We start from the raw sequence: 20334 nt of genomic DNA on the forward strand, positions 1-20334 counted from the left end.
ATATGAAGGATTCAGCAATGTTTCATTTTAAACAGTGCTCCTTTACTTGTGGGTTTTAAGGTTAGAAACATTCTGAAAACTACCTCACAACATATTAATTCAAATCTAGCCACGACTGGACAGGAATCAACAGTGACAGTGAAAACTGGCAATGTGATCCTTCTTTTGGAGGATTCAGAGAAGTTAATGAAACTTGAATCAAGACACCTAAGACAGGTATTTAATATAATTATAAAAACAACTTTTGGTCAACCAGCTAAACTGCATTTTATATCTGAAACCCTAACTGTTGCCTTTTCTGTTGTGTGCTGCCTCAATGATGGCACAATCTTTCATCTTGATACATTTGGTTTTTCAATCCGTTGTGCCCCCCCCGCCCCCCCCCCCCCCCCCCGCCCCCCAATCTTAATTTACTCAACTCGTCCATCAACTTTCATTTTATTCCCAATCCAATCCAATCTTAACTTTCAGTACCTTTTCTTCCTGAAGCTACAAGAAAAGAAAAATATATATATATATAAATTGAAGAAATGAAGGAAATAAGAACTTGAATATTAGAATAAAGGAATTCTATGAGAAAACAACTTCCAGCGCACATTCAAGAGATTAAAAGGTGAGTATGTCACTAAATGTTGATTCATGATTAAAGATTGTCATTGCTGAGATTTGTACAAATTCTTCCACTGCAACGCAAGCCTGATGTTTTGCTGAATTTCACACAGAATTTATTTCTATTACTTTGTTAGAATTGCTTCTTCATCCAAGATCCCATCACTGGTTCAGCCTCCTAATACTTTTAGGTGTCAATTTCAAACTTTCTGGGATAAATGCACAACTTTGTTTCGCAAAAACATATGAGAACCTGTAAAGACAGAGGAAAGGTTAAAAACTGCAAAATGATTTACAAACTGAAACTGTTTCCTCAGTATTAAAACAACAATTTAAATAATGATATTACAATTTAAATAATGATATAGCACTTCAAATACTTGACATATTATAAAGGGCATATTTCTTCAGTACAAAATTCCTAATTTTTTTTACCACAAAAACTGTTAGTTGCATTACCTTGCACTTTAAATCCATATGTGAAGAAGATTTCAAGTTTATATCCATTTGACTTGTTCCTCAGGAGGGCGTGGCTGCCCTGTACTGCGAACAGCATCAAGCTCCAAGTATGGAATAATACCAACGTAAGGTCTGTGGGCATGGAGTGAGTCTAAACTTGGGTAATACTGTCGATAGCAAAGGTATGATATTGACAGACCCAAGAGAGAGCCACACAACACATCTGTAAAAAAAATAAATAAAAATAAAACACAGTTAACTCCACATACTTCCTTATATTGTACCAGTTTAGAAACAGAAACCTACAAATAATCATAAATAGCTGTTATTTTACTAACAAGGGAACCTCCCCATCGCACTCCCCTCAGATTTAGTTATAAGTTGGCACAGTGGATAGGCCTTGAAAAACTGAACACAGATCAATTGAGAAAACAGGAAGAAGTTGTGTGGAACTATGAAAAAAATAAGCAAAATATACAAACTGAGTAGTCCATGCGAACATAGGCAACATCAAGCATGATCTGAGCTCAGGAGCGCCGTGGTCCCGTGGTTAGGGTGAGCAGCTGCGGAACGAGAGGTCCTTGCTTCAAGTCTTCCTTCGAGTGTAAAATTTTATTTTTTATTTTCAGACAGTTATCAAAGTTCAGGCACTCACACATAATCAACTTCGCTCTCCAAAATTCCAGGACATGTTCACATTTTCTTGGACATATGCAGGATTTGATGGTCTACACACGGAAAAATTTGAAAATGTTAAAAACATATGTTTTGACAGAGCATAGGGAAAAGTGTGCGACTGTGAAACTGTTGGATTCATTTGTTGCAGTTTATGTGACAAACTCTTATGTTTTCATCACTGTTTTGGGAGTAATTCTCACATCCACAAGAAAACCTAAATCGGGCAATGTAGAAGAATCTTTTTACCCATTCGCCAAGTGTACAAATTAGGTTAGTCGACAACATATTCCTGTCATGTGACGCACATGCCCTCACCAGTGTCATATAGAATATATCAGACGTGTTTTCCTGTGGAGGAATCGGTTGACCTATGACCTTGCGATCAAATGTTTTCGGTTCCCATTGGAGAGGCACGTCCTTTCGTCTACTAATCGCACGGTTTTGCGGTGCGGTCACAAAACACAGACACTAAACTTATTACAGTGAACAGAGACATCAATGAATGAATGGACAGATCATAACTTTGTGAAAATAAAGAAAAACTTTTCACTTGATGGGAGACTTGAACAAGGACCTCTCGTTCCGCAGCTGCTCACGCTAACCACGGGACCACGGCGCTCCTGAGTTCAGATTATCCCTAATGTTGCCTATTTCGCTTGGACTACTCAGTTTGTATATTTTGCTTATTTTTTCATAGTTCCACACAACTTCTTCCTGTTTTCTCGATTGATCTGTGTTCAGTTTTTCAAGGCCTATCCACTGTGCCAACTTATAACTAAATCTGAGGGGAGTGCGATGGGGAGGTTCCCTTGTAAGCACTTGCAGTAAAACCAAAAATTTTTCTCAAAATTATAAACATATACAGGGTTATTCTAAATGATGGCAAAATTTTGTATTTATTCCAGTACAAATCCAAAAATGAACAAGCTTTACACCAATGAAAAGAGGAAGTTTCGAAGTTTTTTTTCCCTTAATGTTCGATATCCATTTAATAAATTTGATAATTTGTAATTAATTAGTTTTTATAATTATTTAATAATTAGAAATGTGATAAGTGTTATAAATGTGCAATGTGGCCACCATTGGCTGCACAGCAAACATCGACGCAGTAACCAAACTCGTCCCACACATGCGAATGCATATATGCTGTTACTGAGTGGACGGCAGCAGTGACCTGTTTCCACATATTGTTCAGAGTGATTAGTAGCAGTGAGATGTAAACAACTTCCTTCACATAACCCCATAAGAAATATTCACAGGGTGTGAGATCAAGGGATCTTGGTGGTCAGAAGTGCACAGCCAGGTCCTCACGTCCCCTGCAACCAACCCAGCGCTGAGGAAAGGAGTCATTCAAAAAGCCTGATGCATCATGGTGCCAATGGGGTAGAGCTACACCTCGTTTGAAAATGGAGTCCTGGGAATCTTCCATAACTTGAGGGACCAGCCATTGTTCCAACATGCCCAGGTATGTGATTAGCATTACAGATCTTTCCGCAAAGAAAAATGGTCCATAAACCTTTGTACAGGATATGGCTGATCTTCGGTGAGTCTCCTTTGTGTTGCAATGGTGACTGTGGTTGGTTGGTTTGTGGGATTAAAGGGACCAGACTGCTACAGTCATCGGTCCCTTTTTCCAGAAACTAAAAACATCCACAGAGAATAAAAAAAACGAACAACAGAAAAGACGGCAGACGACACAGGACAAGAAAGACACAGACACAGATCAGACAAAACGAATTAAAATCACACAGTGTGACGGTGGTTGGCCGACCATAGAGAAAAAAAGAAAAATCCAACCACCGAGAAATATATTAAAAACTCAGTCTAAAACTGTAGGCCAAAGACCAGAATCAACACTAAATAAAGATAAACACTTAGAGCAAATGATAAAAGGCCCCTGCCAGAATAAAACGCAAAACTAAACCTGCCATAGCAGAGTCATCAGTTAAAAGGGCAGGGAGCATATCCGGCAGCGCAAACGTCTGCCGGAGAATAGTTAAAAGTGGACAGGCCAACAAAATGTGGACCACCATCAAAGCCGACCCGCATCGACAGAGAGGCGGGTCCTCATGCCGCAGTAAATGGCTGTGTGTCAAGTGGGTGTGGCCAGTGCGGAGCCGGCAAAGGACTACTGAGTCCCTGCGAGTGGCTCGCAGGGACGACTGCCACACAGTCGTCGTCTCCTTGACGGCACGGAGTTTGTTAGGGGTGGTCAGACCGTGCCATTCAGCGTCCCATAGCGTGAAAACTTTGCGGCGTAAGACCGCTCGCAAATTAGTCTCTGGGAGGTCAATGTCCAGGGTTGGTTCACCGGTGGCCTGTTTGCCCAGGCGGTCAACATGGTTATTGCCCGGGATACCAACATGACCAGGAGTCCACACAAAGACCATAGAGCGGCCGCAATGGGCAAGAGTATGCAGGGACTCCTGGATAGCCATCACCAGAAGAGAGCGAGGGAAACACTGGTCGATAGCTCATAAACTACTCAGGGAGTCGCTACAGATAATGAAGGACTCACCTGAGCAAGAGCAGATATACTCTAGGGCACGAAAGATGGCGACCAGCTCAGCAGTAAAAACGCTGCAGCCAGCCAGCAAGGATTGTTGTTCGTAATGGTCCCCTAGAGTTAGAGCATAACTGACCCGACCAGCAACCATCGAACCGTCAGTGTATACAACGCCAGAGCCCTGATACATGGCTAGGATGGAATAAAAGTGGCGGCGGAAGGCCTCCGGAGGGACTGAGTCCTTCGGACCCTGTGCCAAGTCGAGCCGAAGGCAAGGGCGAGGAACACACCATGGGGGTGTACACAAAGGGGCTCAGAAAGGAGGTGGAACAGGGAAAATCCCAAGAACGGAGAGAAGCTATTTGACGTGGACCACGATCGTACAACCTGACCGGGGCCGACGTTCTGGCAGGTGGATGACCGATTGCGGGAACAGAAGACAATAATTTGGATGCCCAGGCAAGCTAAAAACATGGGCAGCATAAGCGGCCATTAAACGATGGCACCATAACTGCAGGGAGGGACACCTGCCTCAGCAAGTAAGCTGTTCACAGGGCTGGTCTGGAAAGCACCAGTGACAAGGTGTATCCCGCTGTGAAGGATTGGGACCAGCACCCACAATGCCGAAGGGAATGCTGAACCATAAGCCAGGCTCCCATAATCCAGACGAGACTGGATTAACACCTGGTAGAGCCGTAAGAGGGTAGATCGGTTGGCGCCCCAGCTGGTGTGGCTCAAGCATCGCAGAGCATTTAGATGCCACCAACACATCTGCTTAAGCTTCCGAATATGAGGCAGCCAAGTCAACCGGGCATCAAAAACCACACCCAAAAATCTATGGGACTCCACCACAGCAAGAAGTTCACCGTCAAGATAAAGCGGCAGCTCTGGGTGAACAGTGCATTACCGGTAGAAATGCAGAATGCAGGTCTTGGCTGCCGAAAACTGGAAGCCATGCGCTACAGCCCAAGACTGCGCCTTGCGGATAGCACCCTGCAGCTGACGTTCAGCAACTGCAATGCCAATAGAGCTATAGTAAAGGCAGAAGTCGTCAGCATAAAAGGATGCTGAGACAGACATTCCCACCGCCGCAGCGAGCCCATTAATTGCTATTAAAAACAGGCAGACACTTAAAACAGATCCCTGTGGCACCCCATTCTCCTGAACTCGGGAGGTACTAATAGAGGCCGCGACTTGCACGTGGAAGGTACGATGCGACAGAAAACTGCATATGGAAATCGGCAGCGGACCCCAAAGACCCCAATCATGAAGTGTAGAGAGGATGTGATGGCGCCACGTCGTATCGTACGCCTTTCGCATGTCAAAGAAGACAGTGACGAGGTGCTGACAGCGGGCAATGTCCGTATGGATGGTGGACTCCAGGCTCACCAGATTGTCAACAGCAAAGCGGCCTTTTAGGAACCCACCCTGAGACGGAGCCAGGAGGCCCCGAGACTCAAGTACCCATCTCAATCGCTGGCTCACCATCTGTTCGAGCAGCTTGCAAAGAATGTTGGTGAGGCTAATGAGGCAGTAGCTGTCCACCTCCAAAGGGTTCTTTCCAGGTTTCAAAATGGGGGTGACAACGCTTTCCCGCCATTGCAACGGAAACACACCCTCGACCCAAATACGGTTGTAAAGGTCAAGGAGGCGTCGCTTGCAGTCCACTGAAAGGTGTTTCAGCATCTGACAGTGGATGCGATCTGGCCCAGGAGCGGTATCAGGGCAAGCGGCTAGGGCACTGTGAAATTCCCACTCACTGAATGGAACATTGTAGGTTTCAGGATGGTGAGTGCGAAAAAAAAGGCTCCGACGTTCCATCTGCTCTTTAATGGAGCGGAAGGCCAGTGGGTAATTCGCAGAAGCGAAACTCAGAGCAAAATGCTCTGCCAAGCGGTTGGCAATGACGTCGGAGTCAGTACAAACTGCTCCATTCAGTGAGAGCACAGGGACGCTGACAGGGGTCCGATAGCCACAGAGGCGTTGAATCTTGGCCCAGACCTGTGATGGAGAGACATGGAGGCCAATGGTGGACACATACCGCTCCCAGCACTCCTGCTTGTGTTGGCGAAAGATGCGGCGGGCCCGCGCACGGAGCTGTTTAATAAAGGCGACGAGGTTTTCTAAAGATGAATGCCGCTTGTGACGCTGGAGCACCCGCCAGCGATCTTTAATCACCTCAGCAATCTCAGGCGACCACCAAGGCACAGTCCGCGCCGAGGGCAGTAACGATGCCGGTGGTGACCGAGTGCACCACCGCATCAATGGCGTCATTAGAAAGAGGCTCAATAGCGGCAATAGAGGAGAGCAAATCCCAGTCAGCCTTATTCATAGCCCATCTGCAAGGGCGCCTAGAAGAGTGACACTGTGGCAGTGACAGAAAGACCGGAAAGTGGTCACTACCACACAGGTCGTCATGCACACTCCATTGGATAGAAGGTAAGAGGCTAGGGCTGCAGATCGAAAGGTCAATGGCGGAGTATGTGCCATGTACCACACTGAAATGTGTGAAGGCACCATCGTTTAAAAGGGAGAGGTCGAGCAGTGCCAATACACTCTCAACGATGGCACCTCGACCTGTTGCCACTGACCCACCTCACAGAGGGTTACGGGCGTTGAAGACACCCAGTAACAAGAAAGGTGGCAGCAATTGGGCGATCAGCGCAGCCAGGACGTGCTGTGGGACATCACCATCTGGTGGAAGATACAGACTGCAGACAGTAACAGCCTGTGGTGTCCACACCCGAACAATGACATCCTCTAAAGGTGTTTGTAGAGGGACAGACTCGCTGTGAAGAGAGTGAAGGACATAGATGCAGATGCCACCAGACACCCTTTCATAAGCTGCCCGGTTCTTATAATAACCCCAATAGCCATGGAGGGCAGGGGTTCACATCGCTGGAAACCAAGTTTCCTGAAGAGCAATGCAGAAGAAAGGGTGAAGGCTGATAAGTTGTCAGAGCTCAGATAGATGATGGAAGAAACCTCTGCAGTTCCACTGGAGGATGACATTGTCCAAGACTCAGAAAGGCGTGAAAGGACTGGAAAGGCAGATTACGCCGCTGGGTCACCTGCTGCCTCTGATTGAGCACCTGTGCCAGTGCTATCCATGGTGTCTGAGGGACCGGCGAGATTGAGGTCCTCAGCAGACACCAGAATCTCCACCTTGTCCTCAGACGCAGAGCTGGAAGGTTGCGGTGGGGTGGGTGCCACCGCGAGTTCCTTAGGCTTAGAACTCTTCTTCTTGGATTTCTCATGCTGCTCCTTGGGTTTCAATGACTGGGAGGGCTTCACCAATTCAGTCTCCGGGACGGAGGAGGATCGCGAAGCCCTACGACCAGCTGATTGTGGGCACTTATACCACTGTCGGTCGTCAGCCTTCCCGCTTGTGGAAACCTGGGAAGGGAGGGACCCAAGGGACCCAATGCGAGCGTGAGAAGTCAAAGAAATTGGACACTTCTGCAGCTTAGAAGCGGGGACGGATGTCCCCGATGTGTGGGGGGATGTTGCTCCCGAGGTAGATGGCGCAGGAGCAACAGGGGGGATAATGCCCCCCATGGGCAATGGGGCATGTGGAGTTGTATGGCTCTGTGATTGGGCTGGAATATGCTGAACTGATGGGGCTAACACGGATGTTGTTGCAGCAGCATAAGAGGAAATCATTCGTACCGGATGTAGTCATTCATATTTCCGCTTGGCCTCAGTATAGGTCAGTCGGTCCAGGGTCTTATATTCCATGATTTTGGGCTCTTTCTGTAAGATCCTGCAGTCTGGCAAGCAAGGTGAATGGTGCTCTCCGCATTTGACACAGATGGGAGGCGGGGCACATGGAGTATCGGGATGTGATGGTCGTCCGCAATCTTGACATGTGAGGCCGGAAGTGCAGCGGGAAGACATGTGGCCGAACTTTCAGCACTTAAAGCACCGCATCGGGGGAGGGATATAGGGCTTGACGTCACATTGGTAGACCATCACCTTGACCTTTTCCGGTAATGTATCACCCTCGAAGGCCAATATGAAGGCACCGGTTGCTACCCGATTGTCCCTCGGACCCCGATGAATGCGCAGGACGAAATGGACACCTCGACGCTCTAAGTTGGCGTGCAGCTCGTCATCAGACTGCAAAAGTAGGTCCCTATGGAAAATAATACCCTGGACCATATTTAAACTCTTATGTGGTGTCACAAGCAAGTAATCAGCGTGATTGGGCAGAGGATGCCGTTTTTATCAAAACTGACCCAGAGCGCATTTTGGACAAGCCCTCCACCTCCCCAAACTTGTCCTCTAAAGAACTGAGGCTTCACGAATACAAAGGATTCCCCATCAGCTCTGGTACAGACAAAATACCTGGGCGAATACGCCTCACTTTCATTCATTCATTGCCTTTCATTCCTCCCATAGTGTGGCCAGGGAGGGGAACAATTTGCGGTCATAAACGTTAGCTTTAAAATGAGCCCTCGAACGCTTAGAGACTGCTGGTGACTGGCCACCAGCAATAGAAGATGTGCCACGCTTCACTGCGTGTCATCCACCCTGATGCCACCTACTCCGACCAAGGGCCCTCCCCATGGGCGCCACCCAGCCACAGCAAGGGCCACCTGGCAGGATGGCCATTGCCGGGAGTTCTGATGCCCCAGGGAGATGGGCATCTACTCCTGGGCATACATGGGGAGTAAACGGTGCAGGCATCAGCAGAGCGATCCCTGTGTTGTCAGGGGGCTACAACTAACAGGGTACATGGCGGCCCCACCACAACGGACTGGCTACCATGCTGGATATTAGGTGCAATAAAGTCTATGGTAGTCGCCTCCGCAAAAAAGCAACACTGCGCAGTGCATAATGGAAATTGCACCCAGGAATGCATTCTCGCCCAAGAGATGGAGAATGAGCGGGACGGCAATGCACCATGTAAGGCGCCCGCGCCCTTCCCCAATCGGCTCGCTCTTCGGAAGAATTTTGAGATATGGAGGTCAAACCTGACGGGGGACCATCACATAATGGCGAAACGTTTGAGACTCCTTTTAGTCGCCTTTTACGACAGGCAGAAATACCGCGGGCCTATTCTTACCCCCGAACCCGCGGAGGGGGGGTGGGGGGGGGGGGGCCAATGGTGACTGTGGATTTTTCCAAATCCCAAATGCGAACATTGTGTCTGTTGACTTTTCCACTAAGATGGAACGTCACTTCATCGCTAAAAATTACACACTGTAGAAATGCGTCATCCTTCATCTTTACTAGCACATAACCACAAAATGCAATACACTCCTCTTTGTCAGTGGGATTGAGAGCCTGCGCAAGTTATAATCGGTAGGGCTTGTACAGCAAATGCCATTCAGAATTTTCCATACAGTTGGCTGGGGTCTTCCAAGTTCTCGCCTGGCTCTATTGGTAGACATACTGGGACTACGCACAAAACTTTCTTGAATCCGTCAGACATCATCCTCTGACCCACACGGTCAGCCTGTGCTATTTTCCTTTGTACACAATCCCAGTCTGTTTAAATTGCTTAAACCAACAGCTAATTATTTTGTGAGTTGGTAGTAGAATACCAAATTTGGTACAAAATGCCTACTGCACTGAAATTTGCAACTCACTTTTCACGAACTCAAGAACGCAGAAAACCCTGAAGAAGTAAAATTGCTACAAAAAGGAAAGGATCTGAAACGAAAAATCTAAAAAATACAAGACAGAAATGCAAGTTAAAGACATGTCAAATACAAAAAAACAGGTTAAGCTAACAAATTGTATTGCAACAAGGACAACAAATTTTGCCATTGAAGATAGAAAAGATAAAGAAAAAGTATATAAAGAAAGCAGTGATAATGTAGATAATCTTAGGAATATGGCAGGTGATTAAATATTTAATGATCAAGAACTGCTTCATTTTGCAAGAAATTAACTGTATGCAGGTGACTGTATTTTAGTAACATTTTTTTAAATAAACGGAACTAATGAATAGCATGTGAAAATTTTTTCAACGAAGATGACTGCAGGAATGAGTACAAGGTGCAAATTCATGTTTTATCAGAAATTCCCATACATTCATAGCCATTTTACGTCAAGCTTATGATGTGAATGAGAACACCCCTCTCCAATTACCAAAAGCAGCATTTTCTTTATCTGCTACTAGTATATTTAAACAATTGTGTTTTCCTGTGGATTTTTGTATTTATAATGTGAAGTAGCATATTAAACCCTTGTTAAAGTAAAAATCAATTATCTATCATAAATACTTATCCATGTTAATGACAATACAATGACAGAAAAAACACAACACCAAGTAATGGTTGTGTGACAAACAAAGTTGGTAGGCATGTTTCTGAAAGAGTCTGTCTCTTCAAATTTTATGTCAGTTACATAAGAGTGGCACTGATAGTGCTACTATGGAAGTAAATCAGACCTGCTTTAAATAAGTGCTGTAATGGTAGTGAGTATTAGTTACCTTTGAGATTGGAGATGGTGAGTTGATGTTAGTCAAGAATGCCTTTAAGACGACAAAGGCATCATTATCAATAAATGGTTCAAATGGCTCTGAGCACTATGGGACTTAACTTCTGAGGTCCATCAGTCCCCTAGAACTTAGAACTACTTAAACCTAACTAACCTAATGACATCACACACATCCATGCCTGAGGCAACATTCGAACCTGCAACCGTAGCAGTCGTGCGGGTCCAGACTGTAGCGCCTAGAACAGCTCAGCCACTCCGGCCGGCTCATTATCAACACCTCACAGAGTTTCAATGAGGTCGTGTAATAGGGCTATGAGAAGCTGGCTATTCCTTCTGCTATACTACAGAAAGACTTGGCAGGAATGTAGCCACTGTACATGATTTCTGGCAGTGGTGATCACAGGAATGTACAGCCACAAAAAGACCGGGCACCAGACACCCGCATGGTACTATCGAGAGTATTCGGCGTATGGCTCTGACGCATCATACTGCATCTGCGGCAGCAATTTGAGCAGCAGTTGGCACCCTGGTGACACAACAAACTGTTAAAAGTCTGTTACTTCAACAACAGCTCTGAACCAGATGCCCTACAGCACACATTCCACTGACCCCAAACCACAGTGATCTGTGAATTCAGTGGTGAAAAGCAAGAACTCATTGGAGAGCACAGTGAAGGTCTGCTGTGTTTTCTGATGAAAGCAGGTTCTGCCTTGGTGCCAGTGATGGCCATAGGTTGTAAAGGAGGCGGCCAGTTGAGGGCCTGCAACCAACCTGCCAGTGTGCAATACAGGAACATTCTCGTGGTATGCAAACCGACTACAAATCTGTATGTCAATCCGGTGATTTGACCTCTTGTGCTGCCATTCACGAACAGCATTCCAGTGTGTGTTTTCGCCCACATACCACTGTCGTAACCCAACATGCTCTACAGAGTGTCGACATGTTGCCTTGGACTGCTTGACCACCAGATGTCTCCAATCGAGCAGGTATAAGGCATCATCGGATGATAACTCCTCCAGCATAATCCACAAATGGCATTAGCTGCCCCTGTATTGACCTACCAAGTGTAACAGGCACGGAACTCCATCCCACAAACTGACATCTGGCACCAATACAACGCAATGCATGCATGTTAGCATGCTTGCATTCACCATTCTGATGGTTATATTGGTTATTAATGTACCAGCATTTCACATTCGCAACCACTTATCTCGTGCTTACATTAACCTGTGATCATGCAATGTTAATCACTCAAATTATCTAGACAAATGTATTCTGAAATTTCATTACTCTATATTAATTATTTTTTTGGTATTGTGATTTTTTCATCACTGTATATTATGGTAGTTCACTACAAATAAAACATTCTGTAATATTTATTTCTGTTTGTTCTTGCATTTTGTAAGTGATTCCAAGTACATTATGCATGCTTCAGGATAAAAGATACAAGACGATGTGACTGAGGATTCAACAGTGTCATGTAAGATTCCTTACTAGTGTGCAGTTAAAAAAAATTCAAAACTATTTAAGAAATAATAATGTTTTATTTACAGTTTTCTAATTATTTTGAGTGTATCAAATCAAATCAACTGCCTTAACTACAACCATTTATATGTAGACCAATGCGACAGGAATTGAAAATTGAGATTTCATGGAGATTTTGCAGCTTTTTGTCCCCAACAACCAAATAAATCACAGTAGCTGTCCATTTAAAACACAACAAAGATCCTATGTGTACATTACAAAAGCTGCAAACTGGACATTCTAGAGGACCAACAAATCTTCATACACAAAATAGCGCAAGCACAGCATTTGCTTAATGAAATAAAATACACTGGAGTTATCAATACCTCCAGCAAACTTCCGTTTCAAAAATCCTACCCACTGCAAGCTCCTATTTCATCATCTTTCATTACTTCAAAAATCAATTCCTCTCTCTCTCTCTCTCTCTCTCTCTCTCTCTCTAAACAGGATCATAAAGTGATAGTGGGAGAGGCTCAGAATAGTCTTGGTAGTGATTGGGCATACGATAAAGGACTTGGGCAGGACTACTAGTCAAACTTGGGCCACTGATGATCAATGTGTACAGCTGTTCCAGCATTACAATCAACCCCATCTTGACAGTGTTGTGAGGTGAGTTCATATGGGACCTGATAGGGTGCTGATGACTGTTGACAAGGCATACATTTTGGTGATGATAGTCAGGCTATACTGGACACTAGTCTGGGAAGGGGTGGTCAGTGATGCTAATAAGTGACAACACAGCAGTCTTGTTCAGGCCAAATTTCAGTGATAATGTGCAGACGAGCTAGACATTTTTTAGGGCTAAATCAGGTACAACACATCCCTGCTTGAGGACATTAAAAATGAAAGTTTGTTCATTAAATGAGAAATGCAGATCATGAGGTGCTGCAAGCTTATTTTATCAAAATATTACATGAATTAAAGGTAAAATATGTGAATTGCTAATAGATCTTAACTCGTTACTTATTTGTATACCAGAACATCATTTACATGGTGAAGAAATATAAAGCCTTTCTTTGGAGAGGTACATCTTATTTGATCCCCATGCTAGCAGTCTACTTCGGAAGGGAGGGATGGCCATTTATCCCGAGTGGAATGTTTTATTCAAAAGAGTTGACATATCAAAACACTGTAAAGAGCAAATATTTGAATAGTATGCAGAAGAATTTAACTTTCAAACAAAAAACCCTTTAATTATCGGCCTCAGAGGATTCTCCAGTTCTGACTTCAGGGTTTCCCTCTCCAAACTTGTCTCTGTAAGAAACATACAAAGGTGATTACAGTAATTGTAGGAGGAGCTGCCTTAAGTTGCATAGGAAGTTTAATCTATTTTGGCCTAGCTTACAGGGTCACTGCAGGACCCCCTTAGTATCAGTTAATGTTTTGAAATTCGCCATCCGAAACTAGTCATCAACAAATAAATAAAACTTCCTATGTAACTTAAGATTGTTCCTCTAACAGTTATTGTGACCACAAAAAAGTTGCAGACTTGTCATAACCCCAGCATGCTGGAGATACAAACCTGAAGCTGATTTTGTGTGAGGATTTCAATATAAACTTTCTTACTGATTTCCCAGAGAAAAAAATGTTAATGGATTTACTTGAACCTTACAAACTGGCACAGACAGTATACCACCAACTAGAGTTCAGGGACAGTAGAATGAACACAAACAATATCTTTAGAAATTGTTCTCCATTTGAAGGATACAGTGTGAGAAAAATTAGTAATGGAATGTCAGATCATGATGCGCAGGCAGTAATACTGAAAGGAATGAAGGCAGAATCATATTCCAAATAAGTGAATCTCACTTGCAAGAGATCTCACATGCAACACAAACACTTAAAACCATTCTCAAAGGGGAACTTGGCAAGAGGTATACAACACAGGCAACTTTAATGACAAACATTTCTTACTTTCTTTGTTAGCTCTTTGCTATTGAAACCTTGCAGGCAGATACGTAGTAAAGAGCCCCATAATGGAATTTCACTACTGACAACACTACAAAGTAATGTGGAGTATCATCAGACAGTTAAAATAATGCACTCCACCAAAATAATAGAAAGCTCTCAGAACAAAATTAAATATATATTTTTTCAACTGTGGAAAAAGGCATCAGGACAGAAATTGGGTGTTTAACATATACCTTTCTTATGCAAGAATGAAACTGTTACAGATCCAGCAGAGTTGCGCAAAATAATTAATGAACACTGTGTCAATAGTACATCGGTTAAATCAAAATTTTACTGGTACAGGTAAATACGTACAACTCCTGAAAACTGGTGTTCTGAGTCAACTACATCACAAGCAGCTACACGAAACAAGCAAAGATGAGCTGAATCAATTATTAGATTAGGAGATGGTAAAATTTCAAGTAGTATTATGAAAATCACTGTAACATAACTTAATTCTGTAGTCAGTTACTTATCTGTGCATTGTGTCTTTCAGGTATGGTCAATTTCCTAACAGACTGAAATACTCTTTGGTGAAACCACTTTATAAAAACAGTAAAAGAGAGAACGTAGACAACTACTGGTTAATAGCTTAGTTTCAGGAAAGCAGTATCCGCAGAAAATCAAATTTATTATTTTGTGTGCGACACACTGTCAGGGCTAAAATGATAGGTCGAGACTACTCAGTATTTTTTATTTTACCAAAAGCATTTGACTGCACAAATTATGTGTTACTTTTCAAAAGCTGAAACTTTATATGATTAGCAAAAAAGTTTAACAATGGTTCAACTCTTATGTGGAAAGCAAGAAGCAGAACTTTGTCCTTCAGTGAAAAAAATGGGAAGATGTTTCAATCTGACTGGGGTCACATAAAGTGGGGGGAATGAGGAATTGGGGAGGGGGGGGGGGAGTGCCATAGGATTCTAGCCTGGGTAGATCACTTTTCTTGGTAGATATCAACAATCTTTCACTAAACAGGATAGGTGAATCAAAAATTTCTCTCTTTGTGGTCAACAGGTAAAAAACATAGAATGTAATATAAACGATGTAGCTACTAGGTTGGTCAGTAAAATCAGATCAGAATGCAGCTTTCAGAGAACAGATTAGTTCTTAACTACAACAAATCTAATGGATACAGTTTCTATCACAGAACTCTTATAAAAGAGAATTTTTTTCCTCCAAAGGTGGTCAGTCAGTGAAGTTGACCATTTCAAGCACAGAGGACTGAAGGTAGAAAGAAACTAAATGCAGCTATCTTCGCTATAACAATGACATCCACTATCTTTGACACTGAAACATGAAGGTTGTTTACTTTTTTAAGTTTCACTCTCTTACCTCATATGGCATTTTATTTTAGGGGAACTTTGTCTACTCACACTGTGGTGGTGGTGGGGAGATAGATGGTCAGAAACTGAAAGATATAGAAAATACAGAAAACAGAAAAGGAGTGAAGAAAGGTAGCCAGTATACACCCTCTACCTATGCCCATTTATTCTAACTGATAACTTGGCTATAGTCATAACAATGCAAAAGACCAAACAGCCTCCACATTTACCACATACAATGCACTTAGTTTCCCACTCTTATTAACTCATACATGATATTTGTCAGTGATCTCTGTCTTGCATATTACCCTATCTCCCACCTTTAAACTCTCAGGTTTTCAAATCTCTTCCGGTGCATTTCCCAGCAACCAGTCTTTCATTCTCATCCTGTCCATAAGTCTCCCCTGACCCACAGTTCTCGAAGACTTTTCCGAACTTTCCCCATTTCCTGAACCTCACCAGTCCTTTCCCTTCACCCCTTCACCTTCTCCTTTCAACCCTCCTGCCAGGAGGAGCCATTGGCTCTTAAAGCTTGCAAATTTCAATATCTTTATTTGTGTTTTCTCTTGCCACCGTACAGTGTGGATTAGGATCACATGGTCTAAAAACTACTGAATTTAATTCACAGCCTTTAAATTTACATTCTCTATTGCAGGCAGTGAAAATTTCACTATTTTTGCTAATGAGCAGCTCTGTATATCATAGTAATTACTTGGCAGAACTACTTAAAGTTTAAACCCCACTGACCATGAAATTGATTAAATCTGAGTACTCCCGAATTAAAAATTGAGACCAAAAAGCATCAATAATGTTAGCAATGGTAACCAAAATCTTTGTGTCTGTGAAAGATTCATCAAATGTAAAAGAACAGGAACCATAAGTGTAATAAGTAATGAGAAGACATATGAAACTGAATATCACTGTGCTTGTATACACACCTTGCCAATGATGATGATAATCACATGTCCGGCTCAGGGCCACACAGGTTGCTACTGTAAGAGGTGCAAGAAATATGCACAGGCGCCAAGATCTTCCTCTTCCAAATGGTGTAAAAACATGAAGCTTCCCAGCCAAGTAGAAAGCAACAAACCCCATACTTGCAAATGAAACTGAAAATATTCAGAAGCAATGGTCTAACTTATGATCTCAAATTCCAAACATTAAAGGGATACTCACATTACCTATTTTGAAACACTGATATAAACATAGTAACACAATTCTATAACAGAACATATTATACATAAATTAATACATATACTTAAAGATTAAAAACAGTCTTGATCACAACTTTTTATTTTTATTGGAGTGACCAGTTTCAATTCTATTTAAGAACCATCTTCAGGCTCTGAAAAAACATATTCCCAGATAGATTTCAGAGTCTGAAAATAGTTCTTAAATAGATTCGAAACTGGCCACTTCAATAAAAATAAAAAGTTATGATCAAGACTGTTTTTAATCTTTAAGTTTTAATTTAAGGATTGCTGATAATGTTTTCAAAAATTTTATTTTAATACGTACGCACTCTGAAAAAAGTTATACCAGTGACCTGTACAAGATGTATGTATATCAACATTCTTCCAAGTTGAAGTTTGAATACCTGTTTTCTTTGCTTACTACATAACTAACTAATCTTTGGTTTTCATTTAGAGTTCAATTTTTCGGATGATCAGATCATAGGCCTGGTATCAGAAAGATGGTTATTTGGTTTTGACTGATACATCTCACTTCTTTTCAATTTACTCTGCTTTCTATTCCAAACTAATGTCTGTGGAACTCTTTTACTTTTGTCTAGAGGTTGATAATGGCCATGCTAGTTAGAGAATATACTTTCAGGTGTGTGCAGTGAAAGAAATTATTGAAAAATTCCACTTTGGCCATTGTACAGGCAGTTCTTTATTTACTCTTTTTTTCTATCTGCAGAAAATTAGAAGTCTTATAAAATTCTAAACTGATTTTCTTGACACAGAAATTTTCATCTAAAACCACTGTTGTACTGCAACTTATTTTTTCCTTAAGAATCTTATCTGCATCAGTAATTCAGTTATAATGTGATTCCATACTACAGCTTCAGCAGTGAAGCAGCAGAAGCCTTGCATTACAAATGTATAGTATATGATCTCTGAGCTGCAGTTTGCATTAAGTCCTTAATTGCAGTTTGCGATACAAGAACAGAAAATGTGAAATCTTTTCTGCACACACTATCTAGTCTCAATACTGTACTTATTCAAAACTCCATAAGCTTTCATTTTAAGGTCCTTTTAAACTCATTTAATCTTTGGTGTCCTTTTTCCTGTTGTTCACACAGTTGTAGTGCTCTTCTCCATTAGTGCTTCAATGACTGTCCCTACCCAGCAAGGGCAAAACAGGAGACGGAGGAGGGAGGGGGGGGGACTGGAAGCTAGGAAGGCACCTGAATTTCATTTTTGTTGCAGTACAGATTTTTCTGTGGTGACTACGCAAATAAGATTCCCAGGTAATACTAATAAATAATATTTTATTACAAAAAACACAGAAAATGAAGTTATTCACAAACTATATCCTCGTGTACACAATTCCATAAAGTCTGAACACACAAATTGTAATCTTCTTGATTTGGTTTTACAAAAGAAATAAGTCTCAGAGGATACTAGTCCAATGGCGATAACTGTCAATATTAAAATTTTTCAAAGTACAGTTGGACACCTATCACTGATGACAGTTATTATGTGCTATCATTGAATTGAAGCCATCGAGCATATACCATCCCAGAAGCACAGTGTCTGACTTAAGACTGAGGTCAGGGAGGTGGTGATTCCGGCTGCAACTGCTGGCAGCTTGCTGCAGTACAGCTGTGTTGATCCTCCTTGGCTGTTGCTGCCATTGGAGCTGGTTGCTCTGTGGCCTTATGGACACTTGTGTACAAGTGATCCTGCAGTCACGTTATCAGCACATGCAAGTAGTCCAGCCCACGCAACACTGCCTGCGGCAATGCAATGGTCATGGGTGAAGAAACTGGCCCCACCCGTTTCCGTTGTGTCCATCAGAATCTAGAGTTTATGCCAGTGGTGCCAGTTTGCTGCAACATCCTGATTGCTGCTTAATTTTCTGTCAGCAGGGCACCCTTGTGTGGTGCAGTGCACCACACTGTGTAGAACGGGTCACTCAGAATTAACTTGGTAATAGGATTAGCATGAATGGGAAACAGGATGACTGCTTAAGCAGATTCCAAGTCTGTATCATAATATTCCTCTGGCACCATGTCAAGAGTCGCATTCTGACCTGCCAGAAGATAGGAGAGAACATCCGTGTTCATGGTTTGCATCGTAGAGCGGTACTGAATACCATATGCCTACATTGACAAAAATATGGCTCACCCCTGGAGACACTATGTTGTTTTTTGTGGACTACCAGCTTCCATATGAAAAAGGGACAGCAGCAGCTTGTGGTCAGTCAAGAGCATAACCCATTGGCTGTTGACTAATCACAGAATGTTTTGAGCACAGAAATGATTGCCAGGGCATCTTTCTTTATCTGGGTGTAGATGCATTACGCCATCATCAGAGTTTTTGAAGTAAAGACAATAGGGTGTTCCATGCAGTTTATCTTGTGGGATAGAGCCTCTCCAAGCTCATTATCAGAGGTGTATGCAGCCACTATTAACAATTTCCGAGGATCATACACTATCAGATAGATTGGATGGAGGAAAGTCTGTTTGAGGTCTAAGAAGGTTTTTTGACAGATGGGTGATCACTGACGCTTTACGTCTTTTCATAGAAGGTGTGCAAGGGCTCCTCAATGGCTGCAGTGTGGGGAGTAAATTTCCAATAATAGTTTTATTGCCCAAGAAATGACTAATTGTTTGGTATCAGTGGCGCTGAGACTTCTCGTACGGCCTCTAGATGTCGAGGTGTTGAGAAGATCCCTGAAGTGCTAAAAATGTGTCTGAGGTATCCTACCTTTTGGGCAGAAAACACACATTTCTCTTTCTTGCATTTCAAGGTTGGCTTTTTCCAAAACTTGAAACAGTGACTCCAGATTCTGCAAAAGATCCCTTGAATCCTTTCCCATGGCAATAATGTCATCTAAATAACTCACAGTTTCAAGGACATCAAGTGTCAGCTGCTCCATAGAGCAATGGAAAATAGTGGATGCACTTGAAATCCCAAACGCCAATTGTTTATACTGGAATAAGCCAAATGGATTACTGATCACTAGACCTCGAATTTTAGGTAAAAACCTAGTTTGTTCCTCATTAAGTAAAGGCAATAAAAGTTGTACATACACGAATTATGCCAATTTATGATCGAAAATGCTAGTTTTATAGCACCTACTGTATCTAATTTCATGTTAGTACCTGATTGTACCTAAATTTTAAAAATCCAATTAAATAAATTTTTTTGTGACTAACATTCTCTCATGGTCTTCCCAGCTAAGAATTATGCAAATACTTTATCGAAAATTGTAATTTTATAGTACCTAAAATACCTAATTTCATGTTAGAACCTGACTGTACGTCATTTTTAAAAATCCTAAAAATACCTAATTTCGTGTTAGAACCTGACTGTACCTAATTTCTAAAAAATCCAGTCAAACAAAATTTGTATGACTAAAACTACTCTTCTGGTCTTCCCGGCTACTTAGAAAATAGTAATTGAATGGTAACTGCTTGCATACGTGAATGCCAATTAGGAGTCAGACAACGACAGCATACGCCAGGCTGTTCCAGCCCGCCCTGCTCTGCAGAGCATTGTCGCTCGCTGTGAACCTTTAAATGAGCCAGCAGGGCAAGGAGGAGACTTGTGATCCGCCTCTGGCACCTTCCTTCCCTGTCAGAACAGCCTGTTTAAAACACCT

At 42.5% G+C, this 20334-nt stretch overlaps 1 protein-coding gene across 1 annotated transcript in view; it reads right to left on the bottom strand.

Annotated features, from left to right (window-relative positions):
* Positions 1 to 398: 398 nt before the first annotated feature.
* LOC126187992 (phospholipid phosphatase 5) overlaps positions 399 to 20334 on the bottom strand; it is a 62394-nt gene continuing 42458 nt past the window's right edge. Inside the window, exons 5-7 of the mRNA XM_049929403.1 lie at positions 16440 to 16610; positions 1069 to 1291; positions 399 to 862 (exon numbers count right to left, since the gene is read on the bottom strand). Of these exons, the coding sequence (XP_049785360.1) occupies positions 1107 to 1291; positions 16440 to 16610 (356 nt within the window). The 3' untranslated portion in view covers positions 399 to 862; positions 1069 to 1106. The remainder of the gene's footprint in view (positions 863 to 1068; positions 1292 to 16439; positions 16611 to 20334) is intronic.

The sequence above is a fragment of the Schistocerca cancellata genome, chromosome 1 (genome assembly GCF_023864275.1).
Source record: "Schistocerca cancellata isolate TAMUIC-IGC-003103 chromosome 1, iqSchCanc2.1, whole genome shotgun sequence".
NCBI classification, from domain to species: domain Eukaryota; kingdom Metazoa; phylum Arthropoda; class Insecta; order Orthoptera; family Acrididae; genus Schistocerca; species Schistocerca cancellata.